At 33.8% G+C, this 24,982-nt stretch overlaps 3 protein-coding genes and 1 long non-coding RNA gene across 16 annotated transcripts in view; 2 read left to right on the plus strand and 2 right to left on the minus strand.

Annotated features, from left to right (window-relative positions):
* Positions 1 to 90: 90 nt before the first annotated feature.
* On the minus strand, positions 91 to 9,288 carry LOC122627136 (venom acid phosphatase Acph-1-like). Of its 4 annotated transcripts, none has more exons than XM_043808019.1 (6): positions 9,151 to 9,288; positions 1,444 to 1,545; positions 1,099 to 1,364; positions 736 to 1,019; positions 458 to 663; positions 91 to 338 (listed from the first exon to the last, which is right to left on the minus strand). In XM_043808019.1, the coding sequence occupies exons 2-6, from the start codon at positions 1,465 to 1,467 to the stop codon at positions 183 to 185; spliced, it is 936 nt and encodes a 311-aa protein (XP_043663954.1). In that variant the 5' UTR covers positions 1,468 to 1,545; positions 9,151 to 9,288; the 3' UTR covers positions 91 to 182. The 4 variants fall into 4 exon arrangements, with proteins under 4 accessions (XP_043663954.1, XP_043663953.1, XP_043663952.1 ...); XM_043808018.1 differs by lacking the exon at positions 9,151 to 9,288 and adding an exon at positions 2,724 to 2,847; XM_043808017.1 differs by lacking the exon at positions 9,151 to 9,288 and adding an exon at positions 1,748 to 2,096.
* LOC122627133 (interaptin) lies at positions 2,224 to 21,303 on the plus strand. 8 transcript variants are annotated; one of them, XM_043808006.1, is made up of 17 exons: positions 4,812 to 5,014; positions 8,427 to 8,482; positions 12,116 to 12,342; positions 12,514 to 12,685; positions 12,818 to 12,957; positions 13,378 to 13,788; positions 13,886 to 13,915; positions 13,994 to 14,122; positions 14,212 to 14,562; positions 17,191 to 17,298; positions 17,441 to 18,697; positions 18,823 to 19,110; positions 19,197 to 19,421; positions 19,535 to 19,738; positions 19,805 to 20,036; positions 20,148 to 20,171; positions 20,449 to 21,303. In XM_043808006.1, exons 1-17 carry the CDS (start codon positions 4,887 to 4,889, stop codon positions 20,658 to 20,660), a joined length of 4,194 nt encoding a protein of 1,397 aa, XP_043663941.1. In that variant the 5' UTR covers positions 4,812 to 4,886; the 3' UTR covers positions 20,661 to 21,303. The 8 variants fall into 8 exon arrangements, with proteins under 8 accessions (XP_043663940.1, XP_043663944.1, XP_043663941.1 ...); XM_043808005.1 differs by lacking the exon at positions 4,812 to 5,014 and adding an exon at positions 2,224 to 2,379 and having other exon boundaries at positions 13,886 to 14,122; XM_043808009.1 differs by lacking the exon at positions 4,812 to 5,014 and adding an exon at positions 3,448 to 3,634 and having other exon boundaries at positions 13,886 to 14,122.
* On the plus strand, positions 9,747 to 11,559 carry LOC122627138. The gene is made up of 2 exons (XR_006326792.1): positions 9,747 to 10,697; positions 10,998 to 11,559. It is a non-coding gene; the product is annotated as an uncharacterized LOC122627138 (long non-coding RNA).
* A 160-nt stretch (positions 21,304 to 21,463) lies between the features above and the next one.
* Positions 21,464 to 24,982, minus strand: part of LOC122627135 (LIM/homeobox protein Lhx3) — a 34,990-nt gene continuing 31,471 nt past the window's right edge. For all 3 annotated transcript variants that reach the window (XM_043808014.1, XM_043808013.1, XM_043808015.1), the window contains exon 7: positions 21,464 to 24,942. In XM_043808014.1, the coding sequence (XP_043663949.1) occupies positions 24,767 to 24,942 (176 nt within the window). In that variant the 3' untranslated portion in view covers positions 21,464 to 24,766. The remainder of the gene's footprint in view (positions 24,943 to 24,982) is intronic.

Raw genomic sequence — 24,982 nt, forward strand, 5'->3', positions numbered from 1 at the left:
TATATAATTTATTATTCATTTGGGGATCATAATATGAATATTAATCACTTATTGTACAAATGTAATTATGTAAAAGAAATAACAAACGAATAATGCGCAAGATTTTTTATTAGTAGGCACTTCCATATATATATATATTAGTTTTTATAATTTTTATATAAGTTTGTGGTATGTCTAACAAATTACATATTCGTTTGTGTTTTGTCACATATTATTTCTTCATTGGACGGAAGAACGGAAGCGATTATTTCCATAAATTCGTCAAATGGACATAATACTTGGCAATTTGGTATTTGGAGTTCTACTGCTTTTGGTGGAATACCTGTGTAATGAACAACCTAAAAATAACATTAATAAATAACATTAATTAGAAACATGAAAGTAAAACGAATATGATATTGATATTGAAGATATTTACAAATAAGTGTTTTAGTTCTATTGTCTTAAAATTAAATACCTTAACATAGTAAGTCTGGTTAGCTTGAAGCAATTCTAATATAACAGCACTAGAAAAATTTGGAAGATGTGGTTTATACACATTTAAAACATTTAACATACTACCAATATTTGTTTCATGACCACTGTATAAATTCATCTTCCTTTTTATTAATTTTCCATCTTTAGAAGCTAACATGTCTTCTACCATTTTTTTTAGCAATGGACCTAAAATATAAATCAATGTAAATCCATATTAATCTTTAAATTTACTTTTATATCAATGACTTATGTTTATACCTCCAAAAAGTCTTTTCAACTTAGTGTTTGAATTAGAAACTTCATAAGAGTAAATGATGCCATCTTTCAGTTGACCATCTGGAAATACAGAGTGTGTCCATTCAGGCAAGGGAAGATTCATCATCCATTCTGCCATAAGAACATTATATAAGGAATACATATCTAAAGGAGTGCTAATATTTTTACCACTCCACTTTGTCAAATTGGAATTCATTTCACTAAATTCATTCATTTTCTGTATCACTTCAGGTGTTTTTAAAACTCTTTGGTATTCCTTTATATATCTATAAGTAATCAAATCTAAAGTTTTATAAGAGTTAAGTGCAAATTTATTAGTATAGAATTTACATTTTCTAAACATACAAAGGACAATCCGTAGTTAATAAGATATTATCTTTAATCCAAGGATCATATTTGATAGGTATTGGTTGCCAATTTAAATCATTGTTCCATTTTTGAATATTATTGGGTGGAAACAATCCTGCAAGGACAAGTAATAACGACATTTTTGTTCTTGAGTAATCTGTCGTACGCGTTGTTATCAGTTCTGGTGTATAAATGTCACTCAAGAAGTTTTTATATCTTGATCTAAGAAATTGTCCTAATTCATATGCACGTTTTTTACCATTCTGAAATATTTAAACAATTTATATTTTTCGAATAATACATTTTATAAATACTATGTAGCAATTTAATAAATCTATATACATTTGTCAATTCTCCAAAACCCATTGGATAAAAATCATATGCTTTATATGGGTCATTTGGATATAATTCTTTGTTTGGGGTTCGATCTCCATGCCTAAATACCTATAAAAAAAGGTATAACTTGTAATCTCTTATTCTTAAAAATAAAATTCAAGAACACTTAATGTTTTATGTTTTTACCACATTTACTAATCGAAGTTCTTGTTCCTTTGCATTGATACATATTGCAATAATAATTAGACTAATAATAATTATGTTAAAGAAATTAAACAAATTTTGTAGTATATTCATATTTAAATCTTACAATCGCGTTTATGTTGGTTCGTTGCAAAGTCGATGTATTATCACGTGAAATTAACTTAATCATTTATCATTTCCATATAGAAGACTTGAAATCCTTTAGCTTACTGATAACAATCATTAAATACAAATATACTTTTTATACAAGTATATGATTATATATGTTCATAGATACGTAAAAATTTTATCATTTCTAAAAAAGATTTATTACGACTTTTGAATACTGTCCTCTTATTGGCGATGAATAACTTTCAGGTGTAGTAACTACAAGAATCATTATTATGCACACACAGATTACTTAATACTTTATTATTTATATTTTATAAAAACTAAAAAAAAAAAAACAAAGTGTATTCATAAAAGTATTGCAAAATATTTTAAGTTATATGGTTAAATCGTTGAAATAAACTCTCATAAAATTTAGGTTTTTTTAAAGTTGGCAGCCGTGCGAATAGCTGTACCGCGTCTGTGCATAAGATGACCGCACGGTAAACTATTGTTTTAAAATCTGACGGTTTAAGAAAAGTGAGTACTGCATCAATTCAAAAGGAATCTTCATGAAATTATATCTCAGGATATCAAAAAGATGGCCCAATTTTTCGATGATACAGCTGCTATATTGCAATATTTTGATACGTGAGTAGATTACATTTTTCAACTGTTTTATTATACAAATATTCATTGTCTGAAGAGAATCTTGTTTCTTTCACAAATATATGTGACGTATTTAAGTTTTAAAGAAATATATATTTAATATATACACTTATATTTAATCTATAAGATATAACTTATGAAACAAGAAAATATGTTACAATATTGAAAAATATTATAACAATAAATTTTCTTTTAGACAATATATATTGTTGAATAAAAAGTATGTTATACTATAAGAAAAGAGTTAAAAGCTAAGAGCGAGTCGTATTCAGAAGATCATAAATATCTTACATATGTTGATAATTCTTTCTATTCTATATACTTACATTTATATATCTGATAAACAACTAAAAATTGAGTGAAAATTGACGCTTATACTGTCACTTGCCTTCTTCACAAGGTCTATAGCCAATAAATCTTGAATTCATTGATTGCTTACATTAACGCTTATTATCTATCTCGTAAAGGCAATAGGTCAGTCTTCGATATAGTGATTTTCTAATCTCTTGTACATATACGTCAATTTAACTTCTATCAAAATCATGTTGAAAAACAAGTCCCCTTTTCCAATAAATATTACATTTAATTTATACAACTATGAACAATACTTTACAAATTCTTATTATTTCCCACAAATCTTTCTAACAGCGTGACGTCTACTTGTTGCTATCAAAGAAAAGAAAATAATAAAATTTTCATATAATCTTCACAAAATTATTAATATTTGTAGACATTAGTATTTATTAGATTAAATTAGATTACAACTTTATTAGGAATTATTATTATTACTTTATTACTTTTTTGCTTTTTAGTTTTTTCTTTCAGTTTGTGTCTAATTCAAGAGATTCTTTCTGAGAGATTCTGTCTTTCCCTATCTTTTCTTTCTTTCTTTCTTTCTTTCTCTTTCTTTCTTTCTCTTTCTTTCTCTCTCTCTTCCCCCCACCCCTCTCTCTTTCTTTCTCCATATCATCTCTGCTACGTGATTCTCCAGCTTTGAACCTCTCATCCTCCCCACCCTTCTGATCCCGCTCAGTATCAACCATGCTGCGACTCGCACCCAGTCGCATTTCGTACGTCGTTCGAACGAGTGTAGCGTTAACGTGCGTTTTCGTGCTCGAGTTTTATCTCCGACGTATTTTCGAATAGACAAAGAAAGAAAAAAGATAAGAAGAGACAAAACAAGAAAGAAAAGAAAGAAAAAAAAGAAAACGATGTGCCGATCGAACTCGTGAACTCGGTCAGTGAAAGAAAAATATGGACATAAAATAATTATTATCGTTATCATCGCGATGAACATTTTAATTCATCGTACGAGAATGGGACATAAAATGTTGTCAGTAAAGAAGAAATCTTTCTTCTTTAGGAGGATCATACGAAAGAACAAATCGTTTGTGACAATTGTTTACGCAATAATAGCTTTTTGACGCGATCGTCAGAAGACTTCGGTGTTCTTTTTTGTGTTTCATTTGTTGACATCTTTTTTTTTCACCCTTCAACATTTTTCTCTTCTTCCTTCTAACTAAATCCACCGAAGGAAAACTGCGCGCTATATTCGCCAGAAAACTTTTCGTTTTATCGCAAATTATTTTTCTCCTCAGTCTTTAATTTTTACTTTTCGTTTTATTAATTTTTATTTTTGTTAAACTTATGAACTTGATAGATAAAACGAACGAGTTCGACGAAACATGGGAGTACTTTATATGTATATATGTGTGTGTGTGTGTGTATGTGTATAGTGTATAGTGTATATATGTATATGTGTGTACGTGTCGACAATTTGTGTTGAATCATCTGGAGAATTATCTCAAAGCGGATAGTTATCTCGATTGATCGGGTCCAGCAGCGTAGCACGTCGAATGAAGTCGTCCATGTTAAAAGATTAACTTTAGACAAATAGATAGAGTAGACATTGAGTTTGTCTTTGGTTGCACGCATCGAATTCTGCTTTATGTGCATTTTTGCAACTTTTCTTTCAATGAACGTACGAGAAGAACGAGAAGCCAACAAATGATTACGATTTCTCGTAGTTGTGTGTTTGAAGAAAAAAAGGGACAGTAAAGAAAAAACAAAAACGAAACAAGTATTTTCACGACGAAAAGTGCATATCGTTATACGTACATATATATTTATGTACGTAATTGTGATGAAACGAGACTGATCGATTGATTTTTACGTTGAAAATTATTTCGAACTATAAAATTAAATTGTTCAAGTACAAGACGTTCAGTATTAAGAATAGACGAGTTATATGTATATATATATATTTACATTATATTTTTTCTGTGTTAACAAGAATACGCGTGTACATATACGTATACATACATATATACATACATATATATATATATACACACACGTATAAATATACATATATTTTAATATAAATAACAGATAGATAGTTTTAACGTTATAATTTTACACGTGAACGTACGAGAATTACGCACGAACGTGTAGCTCTTCTCATTGTTGTTATTATTATATTGTTATCAATGTTATCCAAAACACATCAACGCAAAATGTTTCTCGGTGGTTACGTCTACGGTAATCAGAACCAGAACAGTCCACCTTCTCCAGCCAGGGGTAGCATTTGGGGTAGTGCTTACAGTCCCTTTCGAAAGTAAGTTGGTAATGTGTTATATTTACAAATAATATGTTATCAATACCATCATTGTATATGTTTTATTATTTCTATATACGAACGTTAAAAACATTGTGATATATCGTGGTGTTGGTATTAAAGAGGATTTGACGTTTAATTAATTCGACGTATGTTCATAATTATTATCTGTTTCGAAACGGATTGAATTTTTTCTGAATTTAATAACTTCACTTTGACAATCGAACAAATCCTCTTCTTATTCTTTATCCATGTCCTTTTTTTTTGGTTGAACTTTAAGACGTTGATTTTTTTTTCTTTCTTTTTTTTCTTTTTTTTTTTTTACTGATAATACAGCAAATCCGGTGGTCACTCAAATATATCATTCTGAACGAGATATTCAAGTGCTAATGTACTTACTGTCACACGAAAGATCAGCACGCTCGTTCAAACACCCACGCGAGAAAAGACACGGAGACGTCCAAGTCGTAGGGTTATAGGACGAAAAACGAACCGAGAGAACGAAGTTAATTGTTTAACTCGAAAGATAATTCGTTTAACGACCTGTTAATTAAAAAGACTTTGCATACACACCGTTGACCTGCATTTCTCTATCGTATTGTTCTCATCCAGCGAAGTGCTAAATTTGCTATATTTAGCGTATATATAATTATATAAATTGTATATTTATAAGTCGCGTACGTCGCGAACAAGTGTTAGAAAAATTAGAAGCGTTAGTTAAGCTTATTAGGATAGAAAATATGATTCATTTTCTTTCAAGATCTTTCCGGACGCTCTCTTTGTTTGTTTGTTTACGAGTTGTCATTGTTTCTTACACGTAATCTTATCTGTTTATAACTCAGAATAGTCAAAAGGATCCTTAACGCGTAGACTCGTAAAATTTGTAAATATGTTTTTCAAGTTCGATTTCGTTAATTCATTGTAGCGATAAATTGTTTACGTCAACGGGAAGAAGAATCATTTTAACAATGTAGCGTAAAATATCGATATACTCGATATATTATATTTATGAACGGGGTCGATGCGTTGTGTGTTAACGGCATAGTGGTCCATGGCACAGTTCTCTTTTTCTCTCTTTTCTCCTCTTCCTCTTCTCTTTCTCTTCTCTCACCGTATTGATTTCTTGCTTTTACCCTCCATCTTGTCAGATGATGGTCCTGTGTTGCGTTTCACGTGTAACTTGTGACTTACTTTTCCTTTTTTATGTATGACGTGGAATATAATATAATGATAATTGAAAAAGAATTATTAAATATCGGACTTTCAGGATGTTTAGAAACGCAAGAGAAAAGCATTTGGATGCTGTTTATCAAAACGTAGGATACATTTTTTACACATCTTTAAACACATCTCTCTGTTGTGAGAGGTGCGGAAAAAAGGGAAAGAGAGAGAGAGAGAGAAAGAAAGAGAGAGAGAGAGAGAGAGAGAGAGAGAGAGTGCATGCGTGAGTGCGTGAGTGCGTGTAAGTAAGAGAGAGAAACACAGGAAACGACGGTAGAGGAAGGTAGAGGAAAGTTAGGGTTCGAAAGGGCAGACGCTAACATTAAATGTGCACAGGGCAAGCTATTTTTAAAACAGGCGCTTTGCTACTTTCAAAAGGATGCGACATCTTTATATTTCAAGAAAATACGTGTTAACATATTGAATGTCTCGTAATTTATCGGTCATTTATTATTGTATGGAGTATTTATTATTAAGAGATAGGATCCCCGCTAAAGGATAAAGAATCATTTTTTAATTAATAAGAGATAATAATTATATGTTTTGTGCTTATGTATTAATATGCACGCATATTACATGTTACACTTTTCTCCGTTCAATAATAATTTTTTTGGTTTTATCGGTATTGTAACTAACATTTTATAAGTGTTTACGATGAATGCAATAACGTGGGTCGTCCATAGCCCACGCGGCCAGGATGGAAAGTTACGTGAAAATAGCCTGGCATCCAACGTGTTAATGACACGCGCTCACTAACAAGTTTGTTTGCTTTTTATTTACGTCTATATACATAGATAACTTTAATTCGAAGAGTACTCTTTTTCTAATATGCATTGTTTTTAATGTTGAAAATATCGAATGCAAATAAGAAGATTGTTAGAATTGAGTCATAGAAAATTGAAAGGTTCTTTTCATTATCTGATTATTTTCTATTTTTGATCAGAGTTTAGAAAACAAGAGAAGACAAACTTATCGTGCTCTTCTTCATTATTCTTAACTTGGCGTTTTACCAAATGAAATTCGCGTATTCAAATCTTTTCCTTGAGCTCTGACAAGCCGTTCGTTTCGCACTGGCATGAAGTCAAAAAATTATTATCCTTCTGTTCTAGAAGAAACGAAATGTCTCGAGTTTGAATAAGGGTCTATTTACGTATTTTCGAGACTTGGAATTTGAGTTCAAACTGATTGAATTTATTTGTCCTTGTAAGTAAATATGATGCATGATTATCGGTGCACATTAGTATTATTTTATCACATTCGTTAGTACAATTCTCGAAATGATCTCGAATTCCCAAGAAAGTCGACTAGTCGCTCGACATCAATCTGAGCTTTAGTGATGATGCGTTAGGTAGCACGTTAATTACTTACTTTGCATTTCAGCACGGATAGCACGTATGTGTGTATCTACTACATCACCGAAATAGGTTTTGGATGAAATCTAAATTAAAGCTTTCTGGAAGTCCAGCTTTTCCTTATTGCTTTTAATGCCGTTTGCGATTGCCCGAGGATCCTACAAACTTCTGACTCGTCGCGTTCTCACGACATTAATTTCATACATGTGCAGCTCGAAATAGAATTTTAATGGCCGAACATTATTCCTACTTGGCGATCATCGTTCTAACTAGCATTAGATAATCGATCGAGTAGAAATTTGTTCGAACCGCGAGAGAAATAGAAGGATCTCGTACTCGATTCTTATACGCGTTATCCCTTTTTCATTTGAAATAGGACCTTCGAAATAGAAGAGAGAAAGAGAGAGGGACACTATCTTCAATTTGGTCCTTTTGAAAGTTCTGTCCGATTCGATACACGGTACGTACGTACGTGTCGTCTAATTCCCCGTCAACAGCACATGCCGACAATCCGTTTTCGGTTCTATTCCGAAAATAGACAGGCTTTGATTCGGCGCTATAGATCCCTGGCTCGTTATTTTCAGAGGGGAAAAACATGAAAAGTCAACCAGCAATGTCCTCTTGCTGTCACGTTTTACTACGTGACCGTGTCTGATTCAGATGACTCTTATTTAAAGACTTTGATTCTTTTTAAATTCTACTCGATCGGAGATACGTTTAGATACCTGATCGGTACCGATCGGGCCAGGTACGATTAAAACGAACGAAATCAATTCGTGAGGGTATACGTACGTTGACGTTTCTTTAATTCTTATCTATTTATTTATTTTTTGTTTCAGTACCAACATGCCCCTGCAGGACATCACGATGAGCCAAACTCTACCATTGACAAATGGTGAGTGATATCACGTCGATGATAAAATTATCGATAACATTTATTTACCAATCGATTCTCAGGGTCTCACGTATAACCGGATATGAGTTTACGGTCTATAAACGAAGAAACAAATGATTTTGTTAAACGATCGCGAACGTATTACTGTAATAATCGTGATGCTTTATCGAGATGATTATGTTACTTATCGTGATGTATATCTCCTTGATAGAGATCGACTTCTTTTAATAACGTACCACTGATATATTGCAGATGACAATAGGATGATCAATTATCTCCCCCTTCCCCCTTAGCACACCCATCTTATTGCTCATTTCCGACGTAATTGACCCTTCATTGAGGTGTGTAATGCTGTGCCAGTCTATAAGCTACTTAATTTTCACGACTCGATGATGATAATCACAAGATATAACATAATTTTTCCTTTATATAATAGATATTTATACATTATCTATCTAATAATAATTATTATAGGTAGTATAGAAAATCAATGAAAGAGTTACGAGTATGTCAAGTAATTAAGAATATGCGACCTCTTTTTTCTCGGATGAATTATTTTTTTTTTTATTAATACCTACGACGTCAACAACGACGACGAAGAACATCGCGAAGTCTTCGTAGTCTTGGCCGATGCGGTTCACGGAGAGAACGCTGGTGAGAATACTCACCTAATTGTACTCATCAAGATGAAAGAGAGGACAACGAACTTGCTTGCTAGTGGCTTGCACACCGGCTGAATCTGGTGTATCCACGGTATGGCGTAAATTTGGCCCTTAGTAGACGAATCTGTGCCAAATGTGTCGTTTCTTCTTTTGAACGCTCGATGCCGATAATATTTACGCGGTAACCGTCGACTTTAACAATCGAACGGCCTTCTACTCCCAAGTCTCTTTTATATCTTTACGTTTCTTGCCTCATAAATATTTATACAACGGGGAGGGCGAATAGGGTGCCAGATTCGAATCGATCTTTCTCCGATTCCGAGTTATTTGACTTTCGTTTTTCGCGCCTAAACGTACGGATTTACGAAAGACGTAAACGATATATGTACATACATACGAGTTTTGCGTTCGCAATCGTTTTATTTAACGAGCCTCGAGTTTCGACCAATCGGAAATAACGGGGAGCTCTGATTAATGTCGATCGCGGGAACGCTATTAGGAATTTAGGACACCTGTCCCACGGCGCCAAGCGCCGCTATGGCTGGCGGCGAACGACTAAATCAGTTTTCATTCGAGACGATGGACCGAATTTGCGAAGTCAGTGAAAAAAATAAAGAAACCGGGAAAAAAGGAAAGAAGCGAAGTGTTACTTCATTGCGAGACGACGATCATTCGCCCTGTCAAAATTCGTTCATCGCGATCTCGGATTACAGGAAGCGGTGATCCATTTATTTTGGCGGTTCACAAACGTTTTTAGTGGTAAGAAGTGGGAGTGCGTCGCGACGCCTCGCGTATTTATTTCTGTAACACAGTGCTTGCCATGATCGTCGCCTGCGTTATTCTACGTTACTATATAGATGTGCATTGCTATGTAAAATCTACGAAATTCATAAAAATTTCCTATTCGTAAAAATAAACTATGGAATACCGTTGAATGTAGGATATTAGATGTAACATTTAAATTTAAACGAGACGACCGAATTTCGTAGATTACATTAGCTAAAAAATAGATCGGACAAAGATCTCGTGATTATTTGAAAATTCAACAAATCGATCGATTATTTCGAGAAATAGAGAGAAGCGAGTTGAAACGATACTAAACTATCCTACTTGGCAGTATTTGCCGTAGTTAAAATGCGTGGTAAAATTCTGATCGCCTCGGAATAAGTCGTAAAGTTATTATTTTTAACCACCGAAGACTGTCCAGCCGGTAGTCGTAGAATTCAATGGTGAACATCGTTGCTGCGTAGATTCAGACTTCTTGGGAGAAGAGATGAAGTTCTTGTAAAAAAGGGTGGAACGCGATCGGAAAGTCTAGCATGGTTGCATGCTAAGATGATTTCCACGGTTTTATTGCGGGTAGGTCAGGCCAGATTGGAGAATTGCCCGCCAAAATAGACTGTTCAAACCGTTCCGGCCTAAATGTGTCATCTATAAATACGAGAGCTCGGTTGGTACAAGAGAAAGAGAGAAAGAGAGAGAAAGACAGAGAAGACTTGGTACGCATCGATACACTTGCAGAGAAATTATCCGAGTATAATTCGCACATATTCGTGAGTCATACGTCGTTTCCCTGCACCTAGACACCTTGTCCCTCGGTCTTCTTCTTCTTCTTCTTCTTCATCTTCTCTCTTTTATATTTTTCTTCTTTTTTTTCTTTATTTTTTCTTTTTTTTCGCTGTCTGAAACAAGCTTGTAAGCCGTCACTGTCGTTGACCGTTTCGTCGTTACTTTATTATTAGACTCTCTCGATAACACCTCTCGAAGAATCATAGCGATTTATTTCTTCTTTTTCCCTCTCTTTCTCTTTCTTCCTTTTTTTCTTTCTTTCTTTCTTCTTTTTTTTTTTTTAGTGTTCGAAGCACGGAGAGACAACGATCATCGAAAAGATATCTTTTTAAATGTTGGGAAAATGTCGTCAGAATTGAACTAAAATCGACGATTTTACGAATCTCGAGAACAGATCTTACCAAAAATACCGCGTCCTTCGGAGTCATGAAAAAAATCTACGAACATGTAGTTTCCTCGGGAAGCTCTTGAAAGATAATCTATATGTACAAATACACATAGGTATCTTCTTTCCATGCGAACTCTCCATGTAGACCTTAGATAAGCTTAGGCTTTTAGAATTAGAAAATCGGACGTGCTTCTTCGAACTCGTAACCTTCAAAAACGAACGTCCAACGTGATGCGATATAGATTCGAAATATAATTTTAACCGCAGATTGTCTTACGGCGCAATCTTTGGCTAAGACGATCGTTCGTCGTTTCAGTTCCGATTCGTGCTGTCGATCGTACAGAAATTTGTTTCTCTTTCTCCTTGTCTCTTTTTTTTTCTTCGTTTCTTTCTCTTCAAAAAGAAAGAAAGAAAAAAAAATGTATAGTCTATAGAGTGTCTAAAAAAAATAATCAGCGTGATATAGACGTAAATATGTAAAAAAAAAAAAAAAATAAATAAATAAATAAAAAAAAATAAAAAGAGAGGAAATCTTGGTGGATGTTTTGTTCCTTGTGGTATGGGATGTGGTAGGTCAAGGTTAGATCTTCCATCGATCTCGAAAGATAACGAGGATAAACCCATAAGGATCGAGATTAAATTCGGTAAGATAATTTTACTTATCGATATAGACACGATTCGAGCTTTTAATTGATCAGAAATTATTCATCCATCATGAGACGCATGCGCGATCGAGATATTCGATCATCGAGATATAAGAATCACGAATGAAATGGAAATAAAATCACAATGGCGTCTTCCGTCTCTATGACGGAATAACGAAGGATCGCAAGTTTGTAAGATCGTAAGTTTGGAAAATAGTAATCGGAGAAATCTTAGAGAATGATCTTGGTCTTACGAAAGATGTATTTCGAAGTATATTGAATATCGATGTATATTGAAGACGATGTTCGAGTTTCCGAGTCGAGTGCTCGAGTGTTATCTAACGCGTTGATTTTTCGTGTCATGTTGCAGGTACAAGTTCAAAATCACCTGGGAAAACTTCTCCTGTTAGCGGTATTGAGGGTGTACCAGGAATGGCATCAGCGGGGGTGGGAAGAACGATGAAAGAGTATGAAGATCAGCTCGGTGCTTTGAAGAAAGAGAATTTCAATCTGAAATTGCGAATATATTTTCTCGAAGAACGTATGGGCATTACTTCCGCCGACGAGGGTGCGATTAAAAAGAACATCGAGTTAAAGGTCATTATCCGAGTGCCAAGTAGTAGTTGTCCATCGATCGTTGAACTCGCGTTCGTTTTTTTGCATTTATATAATATACCTATAGAAAGCAATGTCGTTGATAGTGAAAAGATCGATGATGTTATCTATAGAGATGTCTAACTAACGGAATATATATATGCTACGCTTTAGGTCGAAATCGAATCGCTTAGGAAGGAGTTAGCTGAGAAGCAGGAACTTCTTAGCCAAGCGGCGAAGGCATTTGAGTTGATTGAGGAACAAAAGGAGGTCTCCTCGCGAAATCAGGCACAATATGAGCAATCGCTTGAGAAGGAACGTGAAAGGATCGTGCAATTGGAGAAAGGTCGGTAATAATAGTTCAATTGTAATTTATATTTATCCTTATGAAAAGGGTGTTAAGTGAATTCGTTCGGTTGTATTTTTTATTCTTTTTTTCTTCCCTCTTTTTCTTTTTTTTTTTTTTTTTTTTAACCAGAACTCGAGGAATATCGAGAAAGAGCAACTGACGCTTCAGTTTTTTACAAAGAAGCGTTTGGTGTTACACCAGAGAAAGCTTTAGAAAATGAAGAAAAGCTTCATCAAATGGAAGAACTCGTTGCATCCCTCGAGGCGGAGGTAAGCGTTATTAAAAATCGTTTAATTAAATTCTAAAATATTCAAATGACGACGGACGTTCAAACGATATTTCCTCGATGTATCTATTCGCAACGTAGTTGTAGTAAACGGCAGTGCTAACGGTCACTTCCTTTTGTTACCACAAATGTAACGCAGCTCGATAAGCTGACTGTTAAAAAGAATTAATCAGTATGCTGCTACTCGCTGAAGAGATTGCAAACACGTTTCTACGGAACAAACATTCTTTTGTGAACATTTATCATCCGTTTCTTCATTTACTCTGTTTTAAGATAAGAACCTTCATTTGTACGTTTAACGGGTTTGTAAGAATAAAATCAATGAATTTCCCGTTAATCGTTCGAATAAATTTATCGGCTATTCGTTAGATCGATCAGCAAACGTACGAATTATTTTGTTTAGGTAAGACAAATAAGTGCTAGCTTAGAAGAAGAACGTGAATGGGCTCAAGAATTGGAAAGCGAAAGGGATCAATTTAGAGATCGTTTAGGGACAGAAATACAAACGAGAGAAAATCTGGCTACCGAAAGGCTACGAGATATGGATGAATTAAGAGAACGAGTTAGAGAATTGGAGGATCAAGTTTTTAAAAAGGATAGCATCGTACAACAATATAAAAGTGAAATAAGTGAAAAGGAGAGAGCGATTAAGGAGAAAAATACGTCACTGGAGGAAAAGTGTAGGGCGTACGAGGAAATATGTTCGGTTTCTGATAGAAGGAAAAGACAGATCGATCAGTTGAGAATGTCTGTAAAAGCAAGGGACGACGCTCTGACTGATCTAAATAATAAACATCGTGCTCTTTTATCTCAGGTGAAGAAACATTTTTTTGTTTTCTTTTTTTTTTTTTTTTCTTTTTACAAATTCCAGGGTGAGCATTTATTCTTACATTCGGTTATTCCTCTTCCAGTTTGAAAACGGCTATACAAAACGATCACCGGTAAGCAGCCCCTCGACAGTAAGTCCATTTATAGAATCCGTGTCGCCAAGGATGGCACAAAAACTAACTTGTCTGCAGGGTTCAACGAATAACGACAGCGCTGTGTTTGAACGGGAAACGAACAAGGAAAGATTCATCAAAGTTAAGTCGCCTACAACAACCACGATAACCAGTATAGATGAAACGGATACTAAAGAGTTGGCGAAGGTAGATCTTCACGAGTCCAAAAATGTTCTCTTTTTTTTTCTTCGTTTTGTATTCATTTCGTTAATGTGCAAATGAATCTCTATTGACAGGAATTGGAAGGAAAGGATCAAGAGTTGAAGCGACAGGAGGAAGAAAAGAAACAGTTGATATTGAAATTATGTAATCTGCAGAAGCATGTAGAAACGACGGATCAAGATTTTAAAAAAATGGAAGGCGAACATCAGAAGGCGGTTAAGATGATTCAAGGGTTTATGGGGAGGCAACAACAGATGGAGGATAAAATAGCGAGGAAAGAACGGAAGATAGCGGAATTGGAAGCTATACTGAACAGGTCATCTGGACACGAGGATGGAAAAGCAATAAGAAGACGTGATGGGTCTGCCAGAAAGGATTACAATGTTGAAATTACAGACAATCCAGAACGAGACGATAGCAATCAGGTCGATATTACAATTTATGGACTTTACTCGATTATCTCTACGTTTTTAAATAAACACACCTTAGAGAGGAAATGTTGATCTGCAAACTTCAAAAAAGTCGATTGACGATTCGTTTGAAATCGATCGTTGTAAGATAAAATACCAATATCGAAGTAAAGTTTATGAAACGTAGAGATATCATTGTATAGAAGCAAGGTTACAATCTCTATTTGAATTATAAGAACAAATGCATGACTCAGTACATCAAACTTTTCTGTTTCTTTCAGAATCACTGAATTTTTCTTCTTCTACTTCTCCTTCTCTGCTTTATGCCATCACTACTAGCAATGCATGACAATTACTGCTATGAACATCATTCATTATTGTGACTGCCTTGCAGCATAAACAGGCAATAACGTATTTATTTAAAAAAAGAAACGTTTTTCAGTAAATATATAGTCACATATAAATTACGAAAATATAGACATTCTCTAATCTATTTCATATTAATTAACTCCGTGCATCATTATTTTTTTAATCATTTTCTGTGCTCTCTTATATGTGACTATATTGATCGCAAGACTTAGCACTTTTTGAAGTATAATTCTCGATAGTTATTCAGGCGTTTTCTCATTTGAATGAATAGTAAACTTCGAGAATTTGTATATTGATCATCTTTGGTTCAAATGCGATTTTGTGACAAAAAAAAAAAAAATCAATGAAGAGTTCGTACTTACGAATGTAAAAAGGAAAACTATTACGATTCATAAAATCTTCATTTTCGATTAAATTTACAGTGTCAATTAGATCTATTAAAGCACGCAAAAATGCCAATATTATATTGTAGATTTTTATCCGTCCGTTCGTGAACATTTGGATGTTGTAAATAGTCATTAATTTATTTTTGACACATTAAAAATAGTAACCAAAATATCTTGTGTATTTTTTTTTTTTTTTTTTTTTTTTTTCATTGTATCGTTAGAAAATTTTGGGAAAAATTGGGCATGTAGAGAGATCCAAAAAAAAAAAAAAAAAAAAAGAAAAAGAAAGAAATAGTCTCATATACGAGTTACATTAGGCATCACATTTTTTGTTTATTATTTTATTCTTTTCTTCTATTTGCTCTGATAAAAACTTTCACGAACGTTATACTTCTTCAGCATGAATCCTACTCGGATGTGTCGATATATTGTCGATAATATAATTATGAGGCCGATGACGTAATTAAAAAGAAAATCAAAAGAAATTACGAAATTTCCTTAAGAAATATCGTGCAAAATCACGTGATGTCCGGGGTTCATGGAATCTCGGCGATACCAAATTGAAAGCACGCATGCCGTCTAATAATAGTGATCGTGTGTCCCAACTCTTGCAGTCCACGCTCGGCAGTGTTCGCACGAAAATTCATCTCGACTGGTTAATCACCATCGTGTGGTTTACCTTCAACGAACGAACGACCAATAAGAATAAATTAATTAAAACAAAAATCACGCACAGTTCGTTACGCAGTTCTTAACGTCGCGTGTCGTCGAAAAAAACAAGGAAAGGCTTTCTCTCTCTCTCTTTTTTTCTTAAAAAAAAAAAAAAAAAAAAAAAAAAAGAAAGAAAGAAAAAGAAAAAAGAAAAAGAGGAGACTCGATGTCACATTTCGAGAATAAGAAAAAAGAATTGTTTTATCAATTAATGTGTCTATTATTCAAGTAGAACAATAGCAACGATCGTTCTTATTGGTAGAATCATCACGCTTCGAACAAAACGATAACGAAGTACTACGGTCATTCACAGTGCTAATTACATTTTAGCACTTGCGTTGAATACCATTTGGGATTCGATCTTTTTCTTTTCCTCTCTCTTTATTTATTTTTGTTTTTTATGTTCTTGATTGTCATTCTATCTTCGACGATTCGAAAGTTAAACTTAGTACGGGTAAAACATGTTCTCCTGTTTGTGTGCCTCAATGCGGATGGAGGTAGGTGTATCACGGTATCAAACATAAGTTGATATCGTCTAAACACTGGACAATCACATCGACAATATAATCTTGTTTTTTTTTTTTCTTCTTAGATACATTCACGTTCTTTTCATTATTTTTTTTTTCTCTTCACTTTTCTTTTTCTTTTTCTTTTTCTTTTTTAAGCGAGCATATTTCAAGGTGCATTGCAGGCAGGATACTTGTTTTATACATGTGTATAAAAAAAAAAAAAAAAAAAAAGAAAACAAAAGAAAAAAAATTGAAATTAAATTTAATTTTAATTACTACCCAGATAGAATTAGATATGGAGTTGTTTTCAAGAGAACAATCGATAGGAATTACAAATTGAATCTTTTTCTTTTAGGGCCCAGCCGTTATCACGATTGTTCCCCCGCGCTCTTGGCCAAAGAAAACGAAAAATTAATTCTCGTTGAAAAATCGAATTCCAGTAGACTACATCCTCACTTTTTGTTATATAATAATGATAATTAAATAGAAATAGAGAATTTTTAATTTTCTTGCCCGATCTTCTCAATCGAATACGAACTGTTGCTCTCATTTCTTTCTGTAAAACTCATCCCTGTAATTAAATCTGTTTTTTCAATAAAATAAAGTCTTTCGGTCTATATTGGCCTGTTTGAGTTTTATTCATGGTGAAAATGCTTTTCTATGTGCAGCAACGGTTTGAGGAAATGGAAGCCAAAATAAACGACCTGCGAGATCAGATAGAGACAATCAAGGCGGAGAAACATCGTCTGGAAAAGCAAATACAGGTCGAATCAGAGGTATGTTCATTTCTCTTTTTGTTTATTTTCCTAAATCCAACTATTCGATTTTTCTCGAGATATTTTTTTCCTTTCCTCTTTGCGTTTCGTAGTAAATTAAAAAAAAAAAAAAAAAACAAAAACAAAATTTTTCATTTCACAGGAGTTACAGGAACGACTCAACGACAAAGATCAACGAATAGAATCTTTAGAAATAGAAAAGAATACGATGAAGGAAGAATTGCAAGATAAGATCATCGAACTCGACAAGTTGAAAGAAACTATCGTGGAAACTCCGACTAACGAATTCTTCGAATCTTCGGAGCAACAGAAATTGATTCGAGAACTTCATTCGCGTAACACAGAGATCGTTGAGAAGAATCAGAAGATCGAACAACTGACCAAAGAGTTGCAAGTGAAGACACAAAATCTTCAAAAGTTGGTGAATACCGAGTTATGGAGTAAAAACAAAGAAATCGCTAAATTGCATAATCACATGACCGCAAGCAATCAATTGGATAGAAGTCGAAGTAAAACTGATATTCCTCAGGAAAGTGCTAGTACACATTTGACAACTCTTATCAAGGAATTAAATGAGATTGGCATTAAAGTATCCTTTACCAATGAAGTCATTCAATTGAATTACGTGAATGGAAACGAGTCGATAGACGTTAAAACGATGATCGAGTACGTTCAGAAATTAGTAGAAAAGAAGAACGAATTGGAAAAAGAAGTGGATTACCTTAATTGGTTGAAACTGGTCACAAAGCCTGACATTGCTGCAGAAATTGATGGATGTGAGAATGAAAGTGAGAGAACGAGAAGATATTGCGAATTGTTACGCGCTCATTTAAAGGATCTCGTGAAATTGATGAAGGATATCCTTAAGAACGCGAATCACGTTGATGCGATTAGTCGTGAACATAATAAAATTGTATTGGACGTACTCCTAAGTTCGAATATATTTTCCGATGATTTTGCACAAGTTCTTGAAGGGATGACCAAAAATGTTATGACGTTTGCTACTAAAAAATCGATCGAAAACAATGAAAAAATCGATAGTGCCGTGAAGAAGAGTTATTCCGAAAATATTTTGGATCTAGCTAAAAATCATACTACAACGCAATCGGATTCGGAAGCTTTCTCGGAACCTGATAGAATAGTATCCATGGCTAGGATCGGTTTACAAGAAACTCAGCACAAATCTACGAATCGCTCTAGATTTAGCAAACATACGAAAACGTTTAGCGATTCCGAGGATTCGATGGATTATATACCATATCATAAAACTTATCAAGATGATTTACACGATCTGGATGCGAATCATCATATACAGGAACTTAAGGAAACAAATAATCTTTTGTATTCCGAATTGAGCGCTCTGAGGAACGATCTTACTACAAAAGTTTCCTATGATATCGTATGTAATTCATTTTTCTCCTTCATTCATTTCTTTTTTGTTGTTGTTTTTTTTTTATTCTTATTTTAAAATCTATTTTCATGCCCACACGTGTGTATATGTATTATTTCTTTTCTATCTTTTAGATATTCGATGAAAAGCTGGTACCGCTCATTTTGAAACTTGAGAAATCGCAAAAAGTTTGCGAAAGATTGCAATCGTCGTTAGAAAAAAGAATACACGAGTGCCATGTTTTGAGAAGAGAGAGTAAACAGAACAGTATACGTAAAGCACAACTGGAGAAGAAAATAGTCGATGTGGAGGGTATGGTCGCTGAAATGACTAAACAAAAAGCTGAACTCTTGCAGTATAAAGAAAACACGGAGAAGAAGACAGCGGAGATGTTAATGGCTCTTAAGAGAGAAAACGACCGAGTAATTAATGTTTTGTTTTCTCTTCAATTAAATTTAGTTTTAAATGATCGAACTGTATTATAATCGTTTTGATATACGTATTTTAGTTGAGATCAAAGATCAGAACGATGGAAGAAGACAACGAAACCGCCAAAGCGAAGATATCAGCCTTGACAAAAGAATTGGATCACCTTACTCTTTTGCACAGTCAAATTCTCGTCGAAAATACGAAGCTAACTAACGAGAAATTAAGACTTGAACAAGAAGTACGAAAGACGGATAACAGATACGACATGGCTGTTCGTTTAATACAAGATAAATTTAATAAAGAGGTATATCCTTATTAAATTATTTTCTATTTTAATCATGACTTTTTTTTTTTTTTTTTTTTTTTTTTAAATAAGTACTATTCAACATGACACGTATGAACTTTGTTTTTGCACAGATCTCAGATTTGAATCAAATCAATGATTCCCATAGAGCAAGAGTGGAAGAACTCGAAGCTACTAACAAGGAACTTCGAAGACACGTTGCTGTTTGTGAAGCTAGCGATTCGGCACCAAGTTCGAGTGGTGTTTCTTCTATACCAACAGATACCACGTTGAAACAGACATGCGAAGATATTATTCAAGAATATCAAACCTATAATGTAAGCATTTACAAGTCTTTTAAGAAAAGAACGTGTTTGACCAATCATTCTTTATAATTATTATAGCCTTCGCAATATTGGCAACCAATAAATTATCAAACTCTTGGTGGACGGAGTAAATCTAGTTGTTCACCTGATTTGGGCATTGAGAGTGATGCAGCAGTTACTACAGTAAGACCACTACAAGATACTTTGAAGATTACCGAATCAATGACTAACTTACTCAGCGATGATGACAACGGTAATAGAAATACTGCTGCTCGAGAGGTAGACAGCGATAGTCCATTGCCAATCGAAGGTACGTTCAAATTTATTAGATTTAACTTTGAGTTTCTATACTCTTTTTAACGAAGCTCATTCATATATATAAAACAACCTCTTCACTAATAATATCTTATTGCTTTTATAGCAATTTTAGCTGGACATAAATATAGTATGTATCTCAGATAAACAATTTAATCGTTGTGCTTTGTAGTCTGTCTATTTAGTTTAGATAAAAGTTAGCGATCAGTGCTTGTTTCTTTTCGTATTTTCAGCGTCTTATATATTTTTAGTTAACGATTTAATATTATTCAGAATATACTATTTCTGCTTACATGTAAAAAATATGTTACGTACTGCGAAAATATGTTCGCTTACCGAGTTTATAAGCTCATTTGGTATTAAAATGTTGAATTATAATTAGTAACATTTATTGGTAAATCTTTTAGGTCTTGACGAAATAGAAGCACTCAAGCAAGAAAATGAAATGTTAAAACGAAGGTTAATGAAGACGAGAAGAGCTCTTGAAGATACGTTTCAACATTTATCGACTTCGAATAAGAACAAAAAGAATGTTGAAAAGGCAATCACTAAGCAACTGATGATTACTAAAAGTATATTAAAGAAAACGAGAACGTACGATGAGCCATTGGAGAACTAAAGAAAAATAAATGTGAAAACCAAAACAAATTTAATATGTCTGTAGAAGAGAACGCAGATACGAAATGGACAAGGTTTTACTTAACCGATTTGCGTTAATCTTCACATTGTCCACACACATCATCCAGTTTTTATTATTACGTATTTTTTAATCCAACTGCTATACTATTCTACAGACTGTTATTACTTTTTTTTTTTTTTTAACGAAACATTTCGAAGTGACACGTATAATGTTACGAATATTAATAACAGCAATATTCTATCATTGTAATTTTTGTAAAACACAAAAAAAAGAAATATTTTCTTACTACAACGAAATGTTTTCGAAAGGAAACGAGAATGAAACCATTTTTGTGCTTTTTAAAATACGCGACTGTATAATACGATATTTGTATATACTTATGCAGAAAGATTGCACGTGAAACATTGTATAAATCCTTTTTGATTTATACATGCATTAGTGACAGTTCTTTCCTTTTTTTTTCCCCTCTACAGAGTAAGTTCTTCGTCAGGAACTTATTCTTCAATTAATTATTTTATCTATTACATGGAATCACACTCGCGAGTTTAAAGGTGTGTATCATTATACGGCATCTGTACATAGTATTCATAAATAAAGTGCCATTAATATTTGCGGTTTGAAATATCTCTTTTTTTCGTTATTTAGACGCATTTATTCCTATTCTTTATTTCTATTTCTCTTTACACAGAAAATATTATACTAAATTTTTAATTTATGGACAAATGCTTCGTCGAGATCGCGCTTCATTACCGAAACAGCTTGGTATACGAATAAAATACGAATTAACATAGATTATGATAAATTTTTATTATCACTTGATGACTAGATAATAATATAAAGATCCGTAATAACCGATTTCGGTGAAGTTGCGAACTGCGATAATCACACGCATATTTTTGTCCGTCAAGTTCGGTGAGCAGCACAAAATCAGCTTTTTTCTTTTTTTTTTTTTTTTTTCATATTGTACAACATTTCACTCTTTCTTAGTCGTTTAATACATCTTTTTTAACGCTTTTTTTCGCTTCTTTCCTCATGATAATTGAATTTGTAGGCAGAATGATTAGGAAGAGGGGTATACGTATATACAATTCTACAGTGACACTTTTTCAGTAGCACGCTGCTATATATGATCAAGAACTGTAATCAAAATCTGATTGCAATTACGATGATGAGTGTTTTTTTTTCTTTTTTTTTTTTTTCATTTTCTTTAGAATGAAATAAGACGAAACAAAAACACTTAATTTACGTACAAAAAAGATCCCAGTTTGATTTCTCGAGGTCGATCGATCGTTTCGTGAAGACTACGTGTATCCTGAATATGTCTGTCTTTTCTGGAATTAGATATCTTATCTTGTTCGAGTTAACCGCAGATAGATTCATGATTCTTATATATTTTAATCTATATACCAAATATAATATACCACGTACGTATGTGGAACATCAAATGAGTTACTGCCATTAATACGCACAGCAGTATTTTAGAGAGCTGGTATTATAAAATAAATGAAAGAATTCATTGAGCAAATTTTATACAAGAGATACGAATCGGTAAAGATTCAATTTCGATTACAGTTCCTGCATGTAATATACGCGATTAAATGCTTCATTTAATGATACGAGACGCACGTAGAATTATCATCGATAAACTTGTAGAAAATCCGATGATTGTGCGGAAAGAGATCCCTTTTATTTTATTATTATTATTTTTTTTCCTTTGATTCGCAACATTCTCGCGCCTTATCTATGTGCATAATAAAATTCATCTGTGTACTTTTATTTCTTTCATTCTTTTTCTCTTTCTTTCTTCGTTTCTTTGTTTTCCTCGAAGAACGCGTATAAAATTTGAAATAACTAGAAGGAACAAAAAGATCTTTATATCATTCGCCGGATTTTATTTCTCGATATTATTCACGATCGATCGAAACCAGCGCAATTATTTTGATCATGTATATATTTTCGATTTTCACTTTCTACAAACTAATTGCAATTTTGATTATCACGATTTGTTCAACCTGTTTGTCCCAGTATGATCGATCGCAAATTTTTGCGAACGAGTAAGATTTGATTTTATTACAAATACCAACGAAGGGATCTGCATTATCGACTCTTGGATTTATAATTTAGACAATTATAAAATAATAACTTTGATCATGGAATATATCCTTTGTACTATTTTATGTAAATGAAATGACTAAACGTTCTAACTTTTGAAACGTGTAAACGATTAAGAGATAATCCAAATGGTGAAATAATCGTGCTCATCGATTCTCAGAAAAGCATATCTTTTGTAAAACACATATCTTCACCTACAAATCGTGTTTTACTTTTGATTACAAATTCTCATAAGGATTAATACTTGATTTGTTAATCAGACATCCATTTATAATACTTATTTCGCAAAGAAAATTATTGATCATCGATACGACACTCGTTCGAAGATAACTAGTTTTCTTCTGAATGTAATCTTTTAGAATTTGTAATCAATGCATTTCTCGAAACGCAATAAGAACATTTCGATTCTTCCTGTTTGAAATATTTCATCAGGATCAAAATCAAAGGATCAATGTGCAAATCGATTACTAGCCAGCCCCATGTCACTTAGAAATTCGGGCAAAAGATTCAATTAAAAATGTATCACTTATACGGAACACACGATATTAAATACAAGAAGTAAATAGGTACTTCGGGGAAATAAAGACGTATCTATTAAGAAACGGCTTCTATAGGTAAAAGTATCGATCGTTTTACTCTCGATAAAAACGTGGAATGTTAAAATATCTTTCAAAATAGACCGATCAGGTTACCAGAAGATACAAACTTTTTCTAATTATATCGTCAAATGGAAAGAAAACATTCCATAAGATATTTGGACTATTCCATCGAAATAGTCACAAAATATGGCTACGCGATTTTTCCCTCTCTTTCAAAGTCTACGACACTCCGAGCTACGCAAGAATTTCCACGAAAGCTGACTTCGATAGTTATACACGATCAATACCTTGAAAGAGCTACGGGCTCGATAACGATAGATAAATAGATACGTCCGTGCATGTTCGTGTACGTTACTTACGCGACAGTTCGTCGATGCTGAAATTTCCAGATTACATCTCCCGAAATATTACGCCGAAATTCATTTATCACAAGTCGAATTTAATACTCGCGATGAGTCTCCTTTGATTTCCGTCGTGTTGTCGTTAGATTGCAGGCGATTGCTGGTAGGAGCGCTTCACTTTTTCGCATTTGTTTGAACGGAAAAAACCAACGTTAACACTTCTTAAGATTGAGTTTGATTGATCATGAGAGAGTCAAGCTATCGATCGTTAAGATTTCGTACTTGAATTTTGTTTGTTTTTTTTCTTTTCTTTTTCAAGCACTTCATCGTTCGATACTCTTACAATTTTTACATTTTACATATAAATAATACTTATATGACGTCAAATATACAGACGAAATAAGAGAACGTCAATCGCGATTATTACGATAAGATTCATTGCTATCTTTCATTATAGAAACGTTTCAATTACTGGCGCGCGAAAGAACGGTGCGTTCATAAATCTATTTCATCGTTCATGCGATGCTCTCGAATAGACGAATACCAAAGTCACGAATATATTTATAATCTCGATTAAAACAAAGTCATAATAGTATCAAATAAATAATGACAGTAGTACCGATTATAACTCTTCCTTTTAATGACGATCATTTCCAAAATGTACACTCGATTTAAAGAGTCTGTACTACTCGAGCGCCTTTTTCGAACTTGTTCGTATTTCCAAACCGTTCTGTTTTTCAATTCCGCGCCTTTTTGATTACCCTTTCGTTTCGAGGCAATGTAGAATTTGTACATAATAAACGAATTCGAACAAATCGCAACACGTAGTCTCAAGTATAATGACATAAGTGTGCAGTCGGCTAAAATGACGACGACGATGTCGACGACGACGAGTCGACCCTAACGGAAGAGATCCGAGGATACGCGATTCTTCTCATTTGTCGTAATCTCGAGGAAAGATCTGTCGTCAGGTAAGTATCCCGTAGCGTTGCATTATTTTAGACGGTATTCGATTTTGTTCGGCTTTGGCGGGTTATGTGGCGTAGTGCGAGTGGTGATGAGCGTGCGAAGGTGGCTCTCCAAGCCAGGAATCCGGCGAGGGTGGAAAGTCGGGGTAACCACCACCGCCACCACCACCACCACCACCACCCCCGCTCGATTCGTTGCTAAGATCCGATGCAGGTCCTGGTACCATACCTCCTGGACCGCCTGTAAAAAATTCAATGATTTTGTCTAAAGTCTTTTTCGA

This window comes from Vespula pensylvanica, chromosome 2, assembly GCF_014466175.1.
Source record: "Vespula pensylvanica isolate Volc-1 chromosome 2, ASM1446617v1, whole genome shotgun sequence".
In the NCBI taxonomy this organism is placed as follows: domain Eukaryota; kingdom Metazoa; phylum Arthropoda; class Insecta; order Hymenoptera; family Vespidae; genus Vespula; species Vespula pensylvanica.